The sequence below is a fragment of the Haliotis rufescens genome, unplaced genomic scaffold, assembly GCF_023055435.1.
Source record: "Haliotis rufescens isolate VD_foot unplaced genomic scaffold, xgHalRufe1.0.p SCAF_21, whole genome shotgun sequence".
Taxonomy (NCBI): Eukaryota; Metazoa; Mollusca; class Gastropoda; order Lepetellida; family Haliotidae; genus Haliotis; species Haliotis rufescens.
In genome coordinates this window covers 14,117,717-14,141,001 of record NW_025963902.1, presented here as the reverse complement: position 1 = coordinate 14,141,001, position 23,285 = coordinate 14,117,717, and the positions used below count along the sequence as shown (strand labels likewise).

Below are 23,285 nucleotides of genomic sequence, written 5' to 3'. Positions count from 1 at the left end.
ATATGATTTTATCTTTTGTTTTATCAATGTTGATTTGTTAATGATGTAACGCCACACATGTAGACTTTCCTCTCCACATGGAGTGATTCCTGCGGGAATCGTCTACCACATGATATCAGATCTCAAGGAATTGTGATTCAGGAAGGGTTCCGAGCTGGAAATGACACAGGATTGATTGTGCGGGCATGTACAATCTGGTGGTGTGGGCATGCAGGGTGAGACTTGTCATGTGGTAGGTGGTCCTTGTGGGTACGGTTGTTCCATTCTGTACATTGTCAAACATATCTGTCATCATTGTCATGTTATATTGCAGCTTTATTTGCAATTAAATATGAGAATTCTCAACAGATTGTCTGTGGTTTGTGTACAGTAAGCATGTAAAAGAAAAACATCACAACATGAATCACGAATGATTTACTACCTTCACTTTTATTTTTTATAAGTTGGTGGTGGGAGGAAAAAACAAAATAATTTCAACAAACTCATAGGTCACCATCATGAAAGTAATATTATGAAACGATACCGAAACATTTCTTACGAACAGTTTTTTTATTTAGCTAATTGTAGAACGTAGTTGGACCAATTTGTATGGTTAAGTAATTTTTCCATCTAATTTCAGGGTTCTTTGGGCCAATCAAATAATATATAGAAGGTCTCAGTTAAATGTGAAACAAGAAAATGAAATTATGATCACATAAATGATTCATAATGTATACAACAAAAATTTACATGGATAAGGCAGTGGGTCTAGCTTAATGCGTCCTTGAACAGTATTTCAGCTTAGGCTGATCAGCTTATTAAACTAATGCATTTTCACTGTTGCAAAATCCACGAACAGTGCTGACAGACTCCCGATTCACTGCTGATGGCTTCAGGTTTATCATTATGTCTACCTTTCATCATGGCTGCCAAACTCAGTATTTTCAGCTAACAATATGAACTTTTCACATAAACAGTAAATATTTTAAGTACCGTATTCAATGTAATAAGCGCCCACGACGCTCTCAAAATTAGAAATAGAGGACTCTTATTAGAATATTATTTTGGTGAAAAAAAAAGATTTGAAAGATAAATTTCGTTGTTTATGCTGACAGCCTGAAATGTTTATATACAACAGATAAATTTTTCCAGAATTTAATTGCCCATAATAAAGGGTGCATATAACACACGACTGCGTATTATATGCGAATAAATAAGTCTTGTGTAATCATTAATTAATCAGAAGGGGTGCTAATTGGGATTGTTCACTAGCCAATATATTAGCAAATATCGCTGTGGGCGCTTATTACGTAGAATACAGTATATTTGTCTTGTCAGAGTACTTGATCACTATCACGATAGTGGTGGATAATGTTAAAAGTTATGGGAATAGACTTGTGCCTCTTATGACATTGGATGAATATATTGGTAATATCCTGTTCATGTTGTCTATGATGTCTTGAACTTGAGAGAGAAAGCTTTGTAGCCAAAGTTGGTGCAGACGTCTATCATTGCACTGCTTCCTCCAACACTCAGCACCTGGAAACAAGGGAGGAGGGCGGTAAACACGCCAGCAGACAGACCTGGTGCAACACACCAGCAATTAGACCTGGTGCAACAAGCCAGCAGTTAAACCTGGTGCAACACGCCAGCAGTTAGACCTGGTGCAACACACCAACAGTTAGACCTGGTGCAACAAGCCAGCAGTTAGACCTTGTGCAACATGCCAGCAGTTAGACCTTGTGCAACACGCCAGCAGTTAGACCTGGTGCAACAAGCCAGCAGTTAGACCTGGTGCAACACACCAACAGTTAGACCTGGTGCAACAAGCCAGCAGTTAGACCTTGTGCAACATGCCAGCAGTTAGACCCGGTGCACCACACAAGCAGTTAGACCTGGTGCAACAAGCCAGCAGTTAGACCTGGTGCAACAAGCCAGCAGTTAGACCTGGTGCAACACACCAACAGTTAGACCTGGTGCAAGAAGCCAGCAGTTAGACCTGGTGCAACAAGCCAGCAGTTAGACCCGGTGCACCACACAAGCAGTTAGACCTGGTGCAACAAGCCAGCAGTTAGACCTGGTGCAACAAGCCAGCAGTTAGACCTGGTGCAACACACCAACAGTTAGACCTGGTGCAAGAAGCCAGCAGTTAGACCTGGTGCAACAAGCCAGCAGTTAGACCCGGTGCACCACACAAGCAGTTAGACCTGGTGCAACAAGCCAGCAGTTAGACCTGGTGCAACAAGCCAGCAGTTAGACCCGGTGCAACACACCAACAGTTAGACCCGGTGCAACACGCCTGGAGCAATGATCAACTACAAGACCTAAACATCTGAGTACACACACCAATGTTTTAACACTATTTATTCACTGAGTTGCTGAAAAATCATCAAGCATTATTACGTCATTAGAGTAACGACAAATGTAATAAATAAATTAAAAGAGCAGAATACAATGGTTGCCATCTTTTTTTACCGAAAGTTTCGAATTCAGACTGCCATATTTAAAGTCGTGTGAACCATACATATGATACAGAGAAACATTATGTAAGAAGGGGGATAACTCTGTCTGAATATGATCATATTAGGTGCGAGTTACTCTGAATCCAAGGCTTTTGAGTGAGTGAATGAGTATGGTTTTACGCCGCTTTTAGCAGTATTCCAGCAATATCATGGCGGGGGACACCAGAAATGGGCTTCACACATTGTACCCATATCAGGAATCAAACCTGGGTCTTCGGCGTGACGAGCGAACACTTAAACCACTAGGCTACCCGACCCCAAGGCTTTTGAAGGTCATGTTAAGCCTGTGATATAATGCCTGATCCTGCCTCACCTTGTACTTGTCGGAGTTGAGGTTGATGTTGACGTTGAAGACGCTGGTGGGCGTACACGGCACCCCCTGTTTCAGCTCCCCGTTCAGGAACCAGTGGTTCACCATCGGCTCAGTCCCTCCCGATATCAGCTGGAACCAGAATGTCAGCTTAACATGTTAAAGGTAAACTAAAAAAAACTCTCCCACAAGTAGGATATTTTAGTGCCATGGCATCCTTCAGCAACCAATGCTTGCCGTAAAAAGGCGACTATGCTTGTCGTAAGAGGCGACTAATGGGTGGGAATGGGTGGTTAGGCTTGCTGACTTGGTTGATGCATGTCATTGTATCCCAATTGCATGGATCAATGCTCATGATGTCAGTCACTGGTTTGTCTGGTCCTGATTTGATTATTTACAAACCGCCGTCATATAGTTGGAATATTGCTGAGTGCGGCGTTAAACAAAAAACCAACCAACCAGCATAAATACTATTAACGGACACAAAAATCTAACAAAGTGAACAAGATATGATGTCACCATAAAAGAAACATACTTGACAAAGTCCAACTCTGGTAATTTCAGAGGAGAAATATGTATTTTGAAAGAATTTAAGAGAATGGTCAAATATAAAGGTGAAACAATTATACACTGAGCTGCAAATGAAACATCACTTCATGAAAATAGTTTATGACAAATTCCCTTTGAAATAACAAAGACTTTTTGTGGGGGTGCATCACTCTGTATCCAAATTTAATGTTAACGGCCAAAAAGTGACAGCAGCTTAATAAATGACAATGGTACCAAATGCTTTCCATGAAAATCATGGAATGCTGTTTGTGACCTGATATCATTGCTGTAATCTGTAGATGGTTCTCACGTGGACATTTAAACTATTGGCAATCATTTGTGCAGTCTGCCCAAGCCTGGTTTTAGTGGGACTGGGAGGGAAAGTAATTTTTACCCTCAGTAAAGTAGACAGTACTTCACTAAAAAAGAAGCCATGTTTTCTGAAAGGGTGTTCATACTCAATGACCCCCTCCCACGCCCCCACCCCTCTCCGGATCTGCCACTGGTCAGTGTTCACAATGATGTATAACTTGTATTCAATCCAACTATGACTAGATGGAATGTTATCTTACTGTGTCATCGTGAAATCGGGCAAATGTCTGACAGACGCCCGGTGTGTTGAACGTTGTGGTTGGCTGGAGAGATCTCATGTGCCACATCGCCAACTTCGGCCCACCGCCACACACCTGGAGACAATGCCAGAATTAGGAAGGTTAAAAAAACGAAACATGAAACATTTATCTACGAAACACCCACTGGTCACGATGATGACAAACAAAATTGATAGCAAACCTACGATTAAAACAGGCCACATCTCCCCCTCTCTGTCTGAATCACTACATGTGTGTGGGGCCTGTGAAGGTCCGGGGTAGAATAGGTCTTCAGCAACCCATGTTTGCCTAAAAGGCGACTATGCTTAGTGTAAGAGGCGACTGAGGGGATCGGGTGGTCAGGCTTGCTGACTTGCTTGATACATGTCACTGTATCCCAATTGCGTGGATCGCTGCTCATGATGTCAATCACTGGATTGTCCTGGCCAGACTTGATTATTTACATACTGCCGTCATATAGCTGGAATGTTGCTGAGTGTAGCGTTAAACAACAAACAAACAAACAAACGTGTGTGACGTGATGGGGAAACCTGTTCATGTGACCAGTGAGATCCTCTTAATGAGGCTTTTCAACATTATTCCAGTTATATCATGGCGTGTCAGCTTCATGTGGGAAAAAATCCTGAAGTAATGCAAGTCTCGGATGTTAATCACTTTGGTGAAACCCACAAGGGCAAACTTGGATTCAAACCCACAATCATTGGTTTGGGGCATGACAAAGGGACATAACTCTGCACAGCAAATAGCACCACCTTAGACGACTGGGCCACCTGTGTCCCCGCTATACAGTGTCTTTCATGAACCAATCTTATGACAAAGAAAGAGTGTGGAAAAAAACAAGCAAACAACTCTTAAGTCCCAGTGTAATAGGTGAGATGAAATGGCATCCAAGATTATTATACTTTTATCGCGACGTACATACATGTGTGTGTCTGCTTGTATTAGTCCGGACTGATGCCGATTTATAGTTCTAGCCCACTGAGATACTATGCCGCAATTTAACTTGAATACACCACTCAGACACAGTATAATAACTCCGAGCCGACCAGTCCTTGTTTTAGCCCCTTAATGTCAGGCGCCAGACATGGTAACAACAAGTACCATCTTTTAACTTCTTTTGGTATGATCTAACCCCGGACGTTCCACCACTAGACAACGGAGGCGGTCCCAAATGGAATAATTAATGAGTATGGTTGTACTCCATTTTCGGCAACAACAAAGTTGAGGACATCCACTTGAAAAGCTTCAGTACAAGATATGTGTCACCGGTGATGTACTTGACATTGTCATGGAAACTTACCATCCAGTCTTCCCCGGAGTCTAACGTCACACAGCCCAGCCATCTGCCCATCTCTGGCCGACCACACATCTACAACATGTAACCATGGTAACAGTCAGTGACCAAAGTCATACATCCATCTGTCCATTTCCGGCTGACTACACATCTACAACATGTAACCATGGTAACAGTCAGTGACCAGAATCATACATCCATCTGTCCATTTCCGGCCGACTTCACAACTACAACAAGTAACCATGGTAACAGTCAGTGACCAAAGTCATACATCCATCTGTCCATTTCCGGCTGACTACACATCTACAACATGTAACCATGGTAACAGTCAGTGACCAGAATCATACATCCATCTGTCCATTTCCGGCCAACTTCACAACAACAACATGTAACCATGGTAACAGTCAGTGACCAGATTCCCACAACTAGCCCATCTCCAGTCGACTACATATCTCCGTGTAACCATGGTAACAGTAACCTTCCCATCTCTGGATGACAACACATCTACAGCATATAACCATGGCAACAGTCAGTGAACAGTCACACATCCACCTGTACTTCTCTGGCTTACTACACGGCTACAATCATGTAACCATGGCAACATGCAAGACCTCCTCACCTCATGCTTGGAAGGTTCCAGTATGTGAACGGACTCTCCGGGCGATCTCAGGTCTGGATGTGAAATAAAAAAATAAATGTTTGTGAATCATCAGTGTTGTTTTATGACACAGAAAATTCTCAGTTTTTTATTGGGCATCAATGTTCATATATATTTTTCCATGCCCGTCAACGATAAAATATTACTGGTATGCTTTGGATATTTATTTGTGAAGAAATAGTCAGTGAGTTGGGTTAAAATGGTTAACACTGCATTAATCAGCATTACAGTTCCATCAAAGTGTATCTGCTTAAGTGATGTTCCAATCTCATTAAAATCAGATCTTAGTTCTCGCTACCGCTAAACAAAGATCTGAGGACAGCCCATTACGGGTCACGTCAGACCGACCTTGCGCAAACTTTGACTGACCAATGGAATGACCAATCAGAAGGCAGCTTTCTCGTGCTTTACGGCACTAATTTCAAATTGGCGACTACACTTCGAAACATATTTTGACAAATTCTCAATTACAAATTTAAAAACCTAAAAAAAAGAACATTCTGGAATGGCTAATAGATGGTCTAGATTGTATGGATTCAGTTGTTAAACCCGTAACTATTGTTCGGAGTTAAAGCTTTTGAGGTTGCATGATTAGAAATCACATTCCGACTGTCACTTTCATAATCTGGTAAGCGATGCTCTGATTGGTCGGATGAAAGGTCGTTCTGACGTGACCCCTAATGGGATGTCCTCAGATCTTTGTTTTGCGGTAGTGAGAACTGAGGTCTGATTTTAATGAGATTGGTGATGTTCAAATCCCCATTTGGCTACAATTCTGCACAGTACCTAGATGCCACCATGGTCTTCCACCAAAAATAAATAATAAACCATTGGTTTTCAGTCAATGATGTCTACTGCTGTATCTAAACAGTGAACAGTGTTCTACCTCCTTGATATGTTTAAGTAATATTCCTGGTTGTAGAAACTGCAGAAAATGAGTAAATACATTTGAAGTAATTATCAGGGGTAGAAAATATTGAAGTGCCAGTAAAATGTTGAGTGTCGCAACCGCATCAGAGTTATCTGCCCCTGGTTGTGTACAAACATTGCTGGCTTGCTCGTTTGAGAACTTTCGGGATGAGAAAGTTTCCATGAAGGTGACACAAGGACGATTAGAGGCCTTCTTGACTTGACTTGTGTCTGATCTACTTGCCAAGTATGTAAACACCAAATTCCTGCCAGATTCTCCAACTATTCTGGATTCAAGAACTGAGACAGACCTCTTTGAAGGCATTCAAACATGACAATAAAATGCACATGTGGTGGCCTGTGGTCCCCTGCACAGTGCACAGGTCACAAATCAAGTGAGAGTCCTTGGATGGGTGACCGTGTTTCGGCAGCTTGGCTGCTGAGAGTTTCTAGGGCTTCAGTCCTGCCCCACACTGAAGCATGTGTAACACATTTGGCATCTTCTTTGGCAATTAGCTGAGAATGATTCTTGAGTGCACATTGCTCCAGTGAGCGGGGTAATAATAGCGCTTTGAGCATGCCCCTAAGCTAAATGGTGTGGAAATATGCGCAATATAAGGCTAGAAAAAATAATAGTCTTGGTTCTCAGGCACCGCTGCACGTTTCATTTTTATTTCCATTTTTTTTTTAAAATATATAAAAAAATCCTAAAATATTCCAAGTCCAACTGTAGCCAAATACTGTATTCCAGTATTTTACTTATCAAGGAATGATACATTTATGCAGGGAGGCCCTTTCCCAGGTGGAATGTAAACAATTGTTTATCTGGTCACACAATTGTCACACAATTGATACACAATCACGAGTAGTGAGAAAAACTAAACTGATTCATTATTCAATGTGTCTATGCTCAAGAGTCATACATATTTCTGAAATCTATTTGCCGACATTCCTACCCCACATTCTAACAGTTCCATCCTCCGATGCAGACAGACATTCCCGCCCCTCGTTCTTCAGACAGACACGATGGACATAGTCCTCATGGCCGCCCAGAGTTTGCTGCAACACAAAATGTAGAAAAAGTAGTCCACGTTCTTAAAAAAATTATATGACATTTCTGTTAGCTCCTACCTACTTGAATGAGTATGGATTTACGCCGCTTTTAGCAATATTTCAGCAATATCAGGGTGGGGACACCAGAAATGGGCTTCACAGATTGTACCCATGTCGGGAATCGAACCCGGGTCTTTGGCGTGATGAGCGAATGCTTTAACCACTAGGCTACCTGACTAACCCTCCTGCCATCATTTTGATGGAGCATTGCACAAAAGATGGCATGTCCCCTGAAACCTGTGCCTCCGAATAGGGAGACGCATACTTAAGTACGAATTATACACCACAATATATGGTTAAGGGTTTTACTATCAAACTAGTTACATTAATTCTAAGACTTCATGCCATATTGTATACTACAATACACTTTTCAAACAATACATATTGCAATATTTTTTCTGTGTTCTGGTATTTTGGGTAAAATAACAAGTATTGTTTAACCTAAAATCTACAAAGAAGTTCGGTCACCAATGATTTTTCTCTCACGCTGTTACCTCCATGACTAGAAAATGGTTGTGAACTAATGCTGAATAATAATCACTTTAGTACGTAGAAAATGGGATATCACAATATTAACAATACAGATACCTCCCAATATATCGCCATACAGATACTTGTATCACAATATTCACAATTCAGATACCTCCCAATATATTGCCATACAGATACTTGTATCACAATATTAACAATACAGATACCTCCCAATATATCGCCATACAGATACTTGTATCACAATTTATCATCCCAAACTGGCTCCCACAGGAGATATCGCTTTGTCAGATCAAGTGATATCTACAATGTTTAGAAATCATAAGGAATATGTTGTAAGTATAATATGTTGTGAGGAAACAGTTTTTGTCCTCGGTCTCCAACAGTGTACCTCTAGATTCCCGGACTCCATGTCCCACACATGCACGTTGTTGTCACCACACCCGGCAACTAGCTTCTGCCCGGTCTCCTGGACAACAAACAACTTGCCTTGATTAGCAAACAACGTACATCGACACAACATCATCACACAGAATGTCAAGTGTGTAGAAACAGCGTCACTAACAGTGACCTCGCGCTAAGATGCTCACACAGTGGGACACACTATTGTGACACATCAAGCCTTGGGGAATAATTATCTTGCAAATCTCACCCACCTGGCCTGAAGCAGCTTAACTCACTCACTCACTCACTCACTCACTCACTCACTCACCCGCCTGTCCTAGATCAGCAGGACTCAGTCACTAGTGTTAGAAGTAAAATAAATTGCCAGGCTGCCACAGACTTTAGAAGCCGCAGGCCCTGACTAACTTCGACATGCCCTCATGCAGCTTATTGTGACAAAATAAACTGACACATAGATTTATTGCAGGCTACAAGGACCCGTACAAATTTAAAACTACGGGTCACGAAATCTACTTGCCACAGGTCTATGGACAGGCTCATATTTTGAAAACTGCCGCTCCCTGAACTGACCTGAAGGAGCACTCCCTGAACTGACCTGAAGGAGCACTCCCTGAACTGACCTGAAGGAGCACTCCCTGAACTGACCTGAAGGAGCACTCCCTCAACTGACCCAAAGGAGCACTCCCTCAACTGACCCGAAGGAGAACTCCCTCAACTGACCCGTAGGAGAACTGCCTGAACTGACCTGAAGGAGCACTCCCTGAACTGACCTGAAGGAGAACTGCCTCAACTGACCTGAAGGAGCACTCCCTGAACTGACCCGAAGGAGCACTCCCTGAACTGACCTGAAGGAGCAGTCCCTGAACTGACTTGAAGGAGCAGTCCCTGAACTGACCCGCAGGAGCACTGCCTCAACTGACCTGAAGGAGCACTGCCTGAACTGACCCGTAGGAGAACTGCCTGAACTGACCCGAAGGAGCACTGCCTGAACTGACCCGAAGGAGCACTGCCTGAACTGACCCGAAGGAGCACTCCCTGAACTGTCCCGAAGGGGCACTGCCTGAACTGACCCGTAGGAGAACTGCCTGAACTGACCTGAAGGAGCACTGCCTGAACTGACCCGAAGGAGCACTGCCTGAACTGACCCGCAGGAGCACTGCCTCAACTGACCTGAAGGAGCAATGCCTGAACTGACCCGCAGGAGCACTGCCTCAACTGACCCGAAGGAGCACTGCCTGCACTGACGCGAAGGAGCACTCCCTGAACTGACCCGAAGGAGCACTGCCTGAACTGACCCGCAGGAGCACTGCCTGAACTGACCCGAAGGAGCACTGCCTGAACTGACCCGCAGGAGCACTGCCTGAACTGACCCGCAGGAGCACTGCCTGAACTGACCCGCAGGAGCACTGCCTGAACTGACCCGCAGGAGCACTGCCTCAACTGACCTGAAGGAGCACTGCCTGAACTGACCCGCAGGAGCACTGCCTGAACTGACCCGAAGGAGCACTGCCTGCACTGACGCGAAGGAGCACTGCCTGAACTGACCCGAAGGAGCACTGCCTCAACTGACCCGAAGGAGCACTGCCTGAACTGACCCGCAGGAGCACTGCCTGAACTGACCCGAAGGAGCACTGCCTGAACTGACCCGAAGGAGCACTGCCTGAACTGACCCGAAGGAGCACTGCCTGAACTGACCCGAAGGAGCACTGCCTGAACTGACCCGTAGGAGAACTGCCTGAACTGACCCAAAAGGAGCACTGCCTGAACTGACCCGCAGGAGCACTGCCTGAACTGACCCGAAGGAGCACTGCCTGAACTGACCCGCAGGAGCACTGCCTCAACTGACCTGAAGGAGCACTGCCTGAACTGACCCGCAGGAGCACTGCCTGAACTGACCCGAAGGAGCACTGCCTGCACTGACGCGAAGGAGCACTGCCTCAACTGACCCGAAGGAGCACTGCCTGAACTGACCCGCAGGAGCACTGCCTGAACTGACCCGAAGGAGCACTGCCTGAACTGACCCGCAGGAGCACTGCCTGAACTGACCCGAAGGAGCACTGCCTGAACTGACCCGCAGGAGCACTGCCTGAACTGACCCGAAGGAGCACTGCCTGAACTGACCCAAAAGGAGCACTGCCTGAACTGACCTGAAGGAGCACTGCCTGAACTGACCCGAAGGAGCACTGCCTGAACTGACCCGTAGGAGAACTGCCTGAACTGACCCGAAGGAGCACTACCTGAACTGACCTGAAGGAGCACTGCCTGAACTGACCTGAAGGAGCACTGCCTGAACTGACCCGATGGAGCATTAAACCTACCTCACTTACACCACTACCTGAAGTAGTCTTGAAACATACTCACTCACCTACCTATCTGATCTGAAGCAGTGTTAACCCAACTCACTCACTCACTTGATGGGAAGAGTTAAACCCACCTGACCTGAAGTGATGTTAAACCCAGCTACCCCACCCACCTGACTTGAAGTGATGTTAAACCCAGCTACCTCACCCACCTGACCTGAAGCAGTGCTAAACCCAGCTACCTCACCCACCTGACCCGAAGCAGTGTTAAACCCAGCTACCTCACCAACCTGACCTGAAGTTGTGCTAAACCCAGCTACCTCACCCACCTGACCTGAAGTCGTGCTAAACCCAGCTACCTCACCCACCTGACCTGAAGCAGTGCTAAACTCAGCTACCTCACCCACCTGACCTGAAGCAGTGCTAAACACAGCTACCTCACCAACCTGACCTGAAGTCGTGTTAAACCCAGCTACCTCACCACCTGACTAGAAGTAACATTAAACCTTACTACCTTACTAAACAGACCTGAAACAGTGCTTAACCTAGCTACCTCAGCCACCTGACCTAAAGTTTTGTTAAACCCAGCTACCTCAGCCACCTGACCTGAAGTTTTGCTAAACCCAGCTACCTTAGCCACCTGACCTGAAGCAGTGTTAAACCCAGCTACCTCAGCCACCTGACCTGAAGTTTTGCTAAACCGAGCTACCTCAGCCATCTGACCTGAAGTTTTGTTAAACCCAGCTACCTCAGCCACCTGACCTGAAGTTTTGCTAAACCCAGCTACCTCACCCACCTGACCTGAAGCAGTGTTAAACCCAGCTACCTCACCCACCTGACCTGAAGTGATGTTGGTATTGCTATATTTTATTATTCTTGGTTAATTTCTATCCCTGCAACTACCTCACCCACCAGACTAGAAGTGACATTAAACCTAACTACCTTACTCACGTTCTTAAACCCAACTCACTCACTCACTCACCCCGCCCTGAGGATTACCAACCTGCTGATCCATCACAATGGAGTTAACTTCTGGGTTTGTAAACACTCCTCTGAAACAAAATGTGCATATACGATTATCAAGAGGATGCGAAGATATATCTTGGACAGATATGACAATAACACATAAAAGTTTAATTCAGTTTCATTCGAAGCATTTATGAACGTTCACTATAAAACTTTCATGTCACATACACTTGGTACAGTGAAGAAAGTTCTCAGTAGTTGAAGACAAGGTGTTTATTGTTTAACACTGTACTCACAAGTATTAGATAACAGACCACTGTTACATTGCGCATATTTCCACACCACTCAGGGATCAGTGTGCACTCAAGAATCATTCTCTTCTCCCTGGGGACTATACAACCTAAGCTGCCTGTTAAGCGCTAGAAGGTTAAACACATTTCCATCTCATCCTAACGGGTACCCATTCACTGCTAGGTGAACAAAGTCACTTGCCCAAGGAGACGCCACATTTGTTACATGTGCTTCAGTGTGAGAAGGACTGAAGCCCAAGAAACTCTCAGTAGCCAAGCTGCCGAAACATGGTTACCCATCTAAAGGACTCTCCGCGACCGACATTGCTTAACTTCACCTGATTTATGACCAGTGCACTGTGCACAGGACCACGTGCCACCATGTGATAAATGACGTGGGTCTAAAAATAACTGACAATCAAGACAATAGACTTGACAAGCCTGTGATTGGAGGATATTCTGTAAGATTTTTATGTCTTTCAAATGTACATCCAACCATTTATTAAAACTGACCATGTTTTTCTATATTTAGTACTGTCTTTTTCAACATGATGACTTATGCTGAATGTGACCACAGCTATTTTCAAGTAGGTGACATTTGGTGCGAAACTGGGGGTGGTGTGTTTAGCTTCCTGTACTCGGAAAAGGAGCTGGCTAAGCTAGTCATTTTTTATGTTATTATTGCTGCTCTGAGGCCAAACTGTGCACACACGTACAGGTAATAGCTGTTGAATGCTTAGTTATTTTTAAAAAGAAATATAATGTTACTATAGAAGTCTATGGGAAAACATTTGGTTCAAGTACACATGAAGATGCTCCCCTTGTCGTAAAGATAGAATCACAAGATGATCTGAACATAGGTGCCAGGGATGAAATTAATATTCACTTCAATGATTCTATAAAATTTGCTGATTAAAACGATTCCACTTACTTTTTGGGCAGAGAAAATGACCAGATGATTTTAGGAGCCTGAAACACATGAGCATACATGACACAAACAAATTACCTCAAATCTCAGTTTTGAAAGTACAAATCGAATATAATACTGTATTCAAACAAACAAAAAATATTATTTCAATGGTGCCTTTTCCCTCACCTTCTTGCGACAAAGATTATAACATGAACATTAACCTTAACACAAGTTCTCAAATCAACAATTCTATCTAAGACCCAGCATCATACATTTCCCACAATACCTTATTCAAGATGTCTGCCCACCTCCATGCACAGATGTCTCCTTCCCCAGCACTGGAACAACAGAGAATTATTACTAAATATATTAGTGAGAGATATAGCAGGAAGACACTCACAGTATTTCAGGTAGGCCACAATTATTAAATTTACATCCCCTTTTCGTTCAAATATAGTGCCACTGAATGATAACTGAATTGACTTATGTCAGTTTGAAATGCCATAGTGGTGAGAAATATTTCAGTAAATTATTTCAGTTAAATCACATATATCAAGTTATTGCTTAAAGTGAGACAATGCTCCTGCCTCACCTGAAACTAAAGTGAGGTGAGAATGACCGGAAACGGAAACGGAAACGGAAACCGGTTTTGCGGATATATGAAGCATTGTATGTATTATATACTCATGGCCAAAAGATATGTGAACCAGAGAAACATACAGAGAAGTATGTACAGTCAAGTCTTGTTAATCCGACAACGAATTGCTGAATCAGTCTTGTTAATCCGACACAATGATCAGCGTACTCCGTGTACTGCCCGCGAGTACACAGCCCGTGTTTTGATGCGAGACGAGTCAGCTGGTAGCTGCATATTACAACGGCTGCAGAGATAAACTTGCTTAACAATAAACAATTAATGCTTTAAATATAGAAAACAGGATTAATCACATGCTTAGATTACCTCATTCTCATTAAAATCAGATACAAGTTTTCGCTATCGCAGAGGACATCCCATTACAGGTCACGTCAGAACAACCTTTCGTGAACTATGGCCGACCAATGAAATGACTAACAGGAAGTCAACGTTGGACACTTAGAAAGCAGCTTTCTTAAGCTTTGCGGTACCAGTTTCAAACTTGCGACTTCCATTCCAGACTATGCTTTTTAAAGTATTTGAATCAGTCATACAGTCCGTAACAGTTGTTTTGTGCTAAACTTTAGAGGTTGCATGATAAGAAAACATATTCCCCTAACAATGTAACATAACAATATGAATATTTCATTTTGATTTTTTAATTACGTGATTGTACCTTATCTATCGTGTAGTAGTCGATTTTCCATACCGAACTTTGATACTACTTAATTTCGTTTATCCCACATACTCGTTAATCCGACATAATCATATGCAACCAACCATGTCGGATTAACGGGACTTGACTGTACGTAACAGAACAAATGTTTCCAATGTGTACAAATTAATGACAAAACTAACAAACAGTCAAGCGTTACCACAGAGTGCCTGTATTCTCGTGCCCATGATTTCCAAACTTTACACGCTAATCCTGCACAAGACAAATGGTGCATCCCGAGTCATGGATCTATGATGCACATGTGTTATGTGATGGATTCATGAGCGTCGGTTCACACAACATACCAGTATGTTCGTTTGTGCATCGAACCAATCTGATATCTGTTGAATGTGAGTAAGTCTTCATATATTAACCAACATGTATGGTATTTGCGTTTGTTTTGGCAGTGAGTATATATCTGATATATTTTACTTTATGTAAATATTGTTCACCAAGCAAGGTTTCCGGAGGGGTTCCACTGTATCTACAAATTACAGAATTCAGATGTCGATAAATGCCTGAGAAACCCTCAATAGCTGATGAAAAGTTTTAATAATATTGTACGTGTCTCTAGAAGGCTGCCGAAACTATGCAGAGGCATATCAAGAGATCAGTGGATGCAGACAAGCAAAGGAACCCACTGAATTTATAAAACTTTGTTTTCTTTGTTTGTTGTTTAACGCCGCACTCAGCAATATTCCAGCTATATGACGGTGGTCTGTAAATAATCGAGCCTGGACCAGACAATCCAGTGATTGACATCATGAGCATCAATCTACGTAATTGGGATATGATGACATGCATCAACCAAGTCAGCGAGTCTGACCACCTGATCCCGTTAGTCGCCTCTTATGACAAGCATAGTTGCCATTTACGGCATGGGTTGCTGAAGATCTATTCTAACCCGGATTTTCACGGGTATGAAAGTATTAAAACTGTTACTGATGCCTTTTTCACATTGATGATGAAGAGGATTCCACTGACCTTATAAGGAGCGTGCTCGTGGAGGCAAGGCAGTACACAGCTCCATCCTCGCTAGCTGATGTCAAGAAAACAAAACTCATCAACTGCTGTGCCATAAAGGTATACTGGTATATCAGCTGGTATATGTGAGGTGAAATAGGGTTTAACGTTGTATTCAATAGTATTGCACTTACATACCGACATGCATCATATGTGTGTGTGGCTGCTTATACTAGTCTGGAGTGATACCACTTGGATACAGATCAATATAGAATAGCTACCCTACTGTACAATGACTCATAACAGCCCTCGTTTTAATCTCCGAGCATCAGGCAGGGTAACAACAAGTACCATTTTTTAACGTCTTTTGGTATGATGTATGATGCTGACGGTTATTGAACCACAAGGCCACAGGGACGGTCTACACAAAGGTAGATAAACAAGCCCATGTCTTACCATGCTTACCACTGAGCGACAATGTCACAATAATATTGTAAAATACATGGTAATGATATCCAGATGGTCATAAAAAATACTAAAATTGATAAATGTCATGGAGGTGTCCTCTGATCTTCATGCAGAGAGGTATCATATTGAGTAAGATCTGATTTGAACAAGATTGCAAATTTATTGATAAAATACAACAAAATTGAAAAGTTGTTTTCATAAAGTCTCAATAATATTATTATTTTATGCCTGTCATCTGAGACACCTGCAGCTATTTTATGTTCATGAGACAACTGGATGAAATTTCTTTCATATGTTCCTTCCTAAATAACCACTAAAATCTTAATGATCAAAAGTGAGTGAGTGAGTTCAGTCAACTTCCTCTATATGTACAGTATTCCAGTCATATCATGGCGTGTCAACTTGATGTGGGCGGAAAGCCAAAGGGATGCAGGTCTGGGACGTTTACCACTTTGGTGAAACCCATGAGCACGGATATGGTGAAAACCTAGTAAACAGTCTACATTTTGGAATCGTGGACTCACAATTTATAGGTTCCTGGCATATCTAAGGGAAGGAACTCTGCATAGGGAATTACAGCACCTAAGATAACTGGGCCACCCATGACTCAACTAAATTGTCAAATAAGCATGAACCATAAAGAATTCTTATGTCCAAGTCAGGACCAGTGTGTACGTCCACTGTAGTCCTACCTCTGAATGTGAAGACTGGACTGTAGGAGGTATCCACAGCATCTGGCGACAGACTGGAGGATAAACTGGAAACAAGTAACATGCCATGAGATAACACTGGGATTGTATGTGTGAATAAACAACATGCCATGAGATAACACTGAGATTGTATGTGTGAATAAACACATGCCATGAGATAACACTGAGATTGTATGTGTGAATAAACAACATGCCATGAGATAACACTGAGATTGTATGTGTGAATAAACAACATGCCATGAGATAACACTGGGATTGTATGTGTGAATAAACAACATGCCATGAGATAACACTGAGATTGTATGTGTGAATAAACACATGCCATGAGATAACACTGAGATTGTATGTGTGAATAAACACATGCCATGAGATAACACTGGGATTGTATGTGTGAATAAACAACATGCCATGAGATAACACTGGGATTGTATGTGTGAATAAACAACATGCCATGAGATAACACTGGGATTGTATGTTTGAATAAACACATGCCATGAGATAACATTGAGATTGTATGTGTGAATAAACAACATGCCATGAGATAACACTGGGATTGTATGTGTGAATAAACAACATGCCATGAAATAACACTGGGATTGTATGTGTGAATAAACAACATGCCATGAGATAACACTGGTATTGTATGTGTGAATAAACAACATGCCATGAGATAACACTGGGATTGTATGTGTGAATAAACAACATGCCATGAGATAACACTGGGATTGTATGTGTGAATAAACACATGCCATGAGATAACACTGGGATTGTATGTGTGAATAAACAACATGCCATGAGATAACACTGAGATTGTATGTGTGAATAAACAACATGCCATGAGATAACACTGAGATTGTATGTGTGAATAAACAACATGCCATGAGATAACACTGGGATTGTATGAGTGAATAAACAACATGCCATGAGATAACACTGGGATTGTATGTGTGAATAAACACATGCCATGAGATAACACTGGGATTGTATGAGTGAATAAACAACATGCCATGAGATAACACTGGGATTGCATGTGTGAATAAACAACATGCCATGAGATAACACTGGGATTGTATGAGTGAATAAACAACATGCCATGAGATAACACTGGGATTGTATGTGTGAATAAACACATGCCATGAGATAACACTGGGATTGTATGTGTGAATAAACAACATGCCATGAGATAACACTGAGATTGTATGTGTGAATAAACAACATGCCATGAGATAACACTGGGATTGTATGTGTGAATAAACAACATGCCATGAGATAACACTGGGATTGTATGTGTGAATAAACACATGCCATGAGATAACACTGAGATTGTATGTGTGAATAAACACATGCCATGAGATAACACTGGGATTGTATGTGTGAATAAACAACATGCCATGAGATAACACTGGGATTGTATGTGTGAATAAACAACATGCCATGAGATAACACTGGGATTGTATGTTTGAATAAACACATGCCATGAGATAACATTGAGATTGTATGTGTGAATAAACAACATGCCATGAGATAACACTGGGATTGTATGTGTGAATAAACAACATGCCATGAAATAACACTGGGATTGTATGTGTGAATAAACAACATGCCATGAGATAACACTGGTATTGTATGTGTGAATAAACAACATGCCATGAGATAACACTGGGATTGTATGTGTGAATAAACAACATGCCATGAGATAACACTGGGATTGTATGTGTGAATAAACACATGCCATGAGATAACACTGGGATTGTATGTGTGAATAAACAACATGCCATGAGATAACACTGAGATTGTATGTGTGAATAAACAACATGCCATGAGATAACACTGAGATTGTATGTGTGAATAAACAACATGCCATGAGATAACACTGGGATTGTATGAGTGAATAAACAACATGCCATGAGATAACACTGGGATTGTATGTGTGAATAAACACATGCCATGAGATAACACTGGGATTGTATGAGTGAATAAACAACATGCCATGAGATAACACTGGGATTGCATGTGTGAATAAACAACATGCCATGAGATAACACTGGGATTGTATGAGTGAATAAACAACATGCCATGAGATAACACTGGGATTGTATGTGTGAATAAACACATGCCATGAGATAACACTGGGATTGTATGAGTGAATAAACAACATGCCATGAGATAACACTGAGATTGTATGTGTGAATAAACAACATGCCATGAGATAACACTGGGATTGTATGAGTGAATAAACAACATGCCATGAGATAACACTGGGATTGTATGTGTGAATAAACAACATGCCATGAGATAACACTGGGATTGTATGTGTGAATAAACAACATGCCATGAGATAACACTGGGATTGTATGTGTGAATAAACAACATGCCATGAGATAACACTGGGATTGTATGTGTGAATAAACAACATGCCATGAGATAACACTGGGATTGCATGTGTGAATAAACAACATGCCATGAGATAACACTGGGATTGCATGTGTGAATAAACAACATGCCATGAGATAACACTGGGATTGCATGTGTGAATAAACAACATGCCATGAAATAACACTGAGATTGTATGTGTGAATAAACATCATGCCATGAGATAACACTGGGATTGCATGTGTGAATAAACAACATGCCATGAAATAACACTGGGATTGTATGTGTGAATAAACACATGCCATGAGATAACACTGGGATCGTATGTGTGAATAAACAACATGCCATGCATGAGATAACACTGGGATTGTATGTGTGAATAAACACATGCCATGAGATAACACTGGGATTGTATGTGTGAATAAACAACATGCCATGAGATAACACTGGGATTGTATGTGTGAATAAACAACATGCCATGAAATAACACTGGGATTGTATGTGTGAATAAACAACATGCCATGAGATAACACTGAGATTGTATGTGTGAATCAACAAGTACAGACAGTACACCCTGCTACATTTGGATGAAGTGAGGTTAAATGGGGTTTAACCTCGTGTCCAAGATTATTGCACTTACATAGCGACGTGTATGTACGTGTGTGTGCGGCTGCTTGTACTAGTCCGGACTGATGCCGATTTATAGTGCTAGCTCACTGAGATATCATGCCGCAGTTTAACATGAATATCCCACTCAGACACAGTATACTGACTCCGAGCCGACCAGTCCTGGTTTAGCCCCTTAATGCTGAGCGCCAGACAGGGTAACAACAAGTACCATCTTTTAACATCTTTTGGTATGACGCGGCCAGGGATCGAACACCTGATCTTCCGTTTTCCGGGCGGACGCTCTACCACTAGACCACAGGGGCGGTCCACATTTGGATGAGCGTAATGTGAGGATGCATTTAGGATTCATGTATGTTCTGTTTATGTGTATAGTTATTTTGTGAATAATGAGCCGTCTGTTAAAAAAAAGATGGCGTCTGGTAGTAACATTTTACAGTTTGCATCTAGCTTCCTGTAATGTGAGTGAGTATGGTTTTACGCCGCTTTTAGCAATATTCCAGCAATATCATGGCGAGGGACACCAGAAATGGGCTTCACACATTGTACCCATGTCAGGAATCGAACCTGGGTCTTCGGCGTGACGAGCGAACGCTTTAACCACTAGGCTACCCGACCGCCCTGCTTTCTGTAATGAAACAGGACTGTAAGGCTTCATAAACTTATATGGTATGTAATTGTATAACAAAACAAACAATTACTCTTGACGAGGTCATATGCGAAAACAAGGCCTATGGCCTTGGTCTAGTCAGACCACCTCGGGGGCGGGTCAACGGGTCCTTGTTTCTATATTTTGACCTTGTCAAGATTAATTATTTGTATAATCATGATAATGACATTCAATCAGTTAAGATGAAGATTGTGTGACAACCCGATTCTCTTTTCAGTTTCTACACGTTCTTGATTTCTGACCAATCAATTACCACAACATGGTAAATAAATACATACTTGAACACGGCGATCTGGCCATAATTGTTGGCTGCCACGAGGTATTTCCCACATGGAGAGAAGCACTGTGAGAACACGGTTGTGTGGAGAAACTGCCGCACTGACAAACCCCGGTCCTGAAACACACTTCCAGCATTAATGATGTCGCGACTCACCGGTGCATTGTCGGTGCACTGCACCGAATGTTGTCGCAAGCTCTGACGTTCACACAGTTTTGCCCTCACTCCATGAAGGTTCATACTCCTATGAACTCACACAAAGTGAAAGTCAATTATTAATGTACTATTGATTTCGCGACATATATATACACTAACAGGTTATGCATTTTTGGTAAAATAGCTTGATTAGGTTTTAGAATGTTATTTTTGAGAAGAAATGACAGATAGAAGAGTCCCTTTTTTATCACTTTTGGTGCAAAAGTATGCAGCGCCCGATAAACTGCAATGTAACCAAAATAAACAATGAATATGGGCTGGGATGGGTAACCTGGGTACTCAGGTCGGGTGGGTCCTGAGTCGAACCCGGGTACCCTAAGGACAAACTGGACCCATGGTTAGTCATGTGATATAGTGTCTAATGACAAAAACTCATTATAGCTCAGTGGTTACACTACATGTCGCCAATGTTTGAATTTCTTTCTGACGATACACACATTCCTTTTGACTTGATATGTTTGAGTTATAGAGAACGCTTCAGTCAACTTCCGTGTACGCATGATCTGATCGTTTGATACATGTATCTTAATAGTTTTGCCCAGGGCTGCGGAAACAATTCCCAATCAAACATTTTGTTCACAACTCTTGAGACCTGCAGTGGATACCCGGGTAAGGTCGGGTAATTGGGGGTCGGGTAATAGATGGTCGGATACCCGGGTAGTAAATTTGGACCCCTTCCCAGCCCTAATAAATAATGAGAAAATGGTAACAGACGAGGTCAGACCCCGTCTGATGAGAACAAAACATGAGAATAACAAAATTTATCAAATTATGATAATTGAATAGAACATGTTGATGAAGCTACACTAATTATCACTGACTACTAGACGTCCATGAAAACGACACGTTTACATATTTGGAATAATGTCTTGTATACATCTTATGCTATCAACTCACCTCTGTCGGCATACTGTTGTTTACGTTTTGATTCCTACCGCCATACATGTGCTGCTCCAACTTCCGGTAAGGGAGGTAAATGTGAAATGTTAAAACCTTTAGGCTAACACAGTGTCGGATATCGATTGATATGGGTTCGAACCTATGCCTGTCTGTTTTAGTGGAGTTTGTAATGTTAAGAAATATTCACTAGTGAATCTACATTATGAAATACTCATATAGATTCCATGAGAACATAAATGTGTATATAGATAATATAATAATATTAATCAGTGTTTATGCAAAAATGCGTAAAGCAAATATTGCCTCCAGCCTCCAAGTTTATTTAGCTGTCCTTGCAGACGGTAGCCCAGTCTCTGGTCACGCTCAGTTGCGTTGCGTATCATCCGGGTACTCACGGGAAAAAAAACAATAACAAAGGCAACAACCAGTCCGGGGAATTGCGTTAGATCCGTGTCCCTTTAACACAATAAAGTGATTGTACAAAAATGACTATATGTTCTATGATCTGGTCCATATTCAGTCCAGTTCTAGACTTTAAAAAAAAGATATATTGTGTTTCATCAAGACATCTGTTTAAACTAGGGTATTGATATATATTTGACAACGCACACACGCTCGTCACGTCAAAGGCCCGGGTGTGATTCCCCACATGGATACAATGTGTGAAGCCTATTTCTGATGTCCCCTGTCGGGATGTTGCTGGAATATTGCTAAAAGCGGCGTAAAACCATACTCACTCTCTCACTTCAATATAAATTGGAATATTGCTGAGTGCGGCGTTAAACAACAAACAGACACATCCTATTTATCGATTAAAAACTCACTTTCTGTTCTCACATATCCCGTAAAGGTCATACATATGTTATTCCTATAAACAACTCTCTTTCAGAATACAATACCCGAGCAAATAGGAAATGATATTCGTTTCCAAAGGGTTATTTTTCAATAAACGTCATTTCATATACAAAGTTAAAGTACAGATTAAGAAGATGCTACCTTTCCCTTAGCATTACCATGGAAACACCTTCGTCTCCTCTTCACAATCTCTTAAGCATTATGCTTGTATCAAATCATTGTTACAACCAGAAAATATTTAACTGTATTACAAGGTAAATCTCTCAATAACTTCAATGTAAATAAATGTCGTAGTACCACGGATATTGATTCTGTTATATGTACCAACTGTACCAATCAGGAGATTGAAGAAGAGTTTCATGTTTTTTTCATTTGTGAAAAATATAAAACGTTGAGATCAAAATATCTATTTAATTTACACACAAAGACAATGAATTAATGGTCAATTTGTTGAATTCCATTTATGAAGATGCTATCAAATCTTTAGCAATGTCTATAAAACATTTATTTACACAAAGGTTGGTTTTCATATATTTGTTAAAACTAAACTGTGCTTTGGGCCATATGGCCTT

At 41.8% G+C, this 23,285-nt stretch overlaps 1 protein-coding gene across 1 annotated transcript; it reads right to left on the bottom strand.

The window, feature by feature from the left end:
• Positions 1–1,166: 1,166 nt before the first annotated feature.
• LOC124153032 (THO complex subunit 6 homolog) lies at positions 1,167–21,941 on the bottom strand. Its single transcript, XM_048401282.1, has 14 exons — positions 21,856–21,941; positions 20,744–20,859; positions 16,778–16,842; positions 15,639–15,693; positions 13,592–13,643; positions 13,327–13,364; positions 12,143–12,191; positions 8,826–8,903; positions 7,789–7,891; positions 5,885–5,937; positions 5,272–5,340; positions 3,933–4,046; positions 2,815–2,943; positions 1,167–1,518 (listed from the first exon to the last, which is right to left on the bottom strand). Exons 1-14 carry the CDS (start codon positions 21,901–21,903, stop codon positions 1,429–1,431), a joined length of 1,059 nt encoding a protein of 352 aa, XP_048257239.1. The 5' UTR covers positions 21,904–21,941; the 3' UTR covers positions 1,167–1,428.
• Between the last annotated feature and the right edge of the window lie 1,344 nt (positions 21,942–23,285).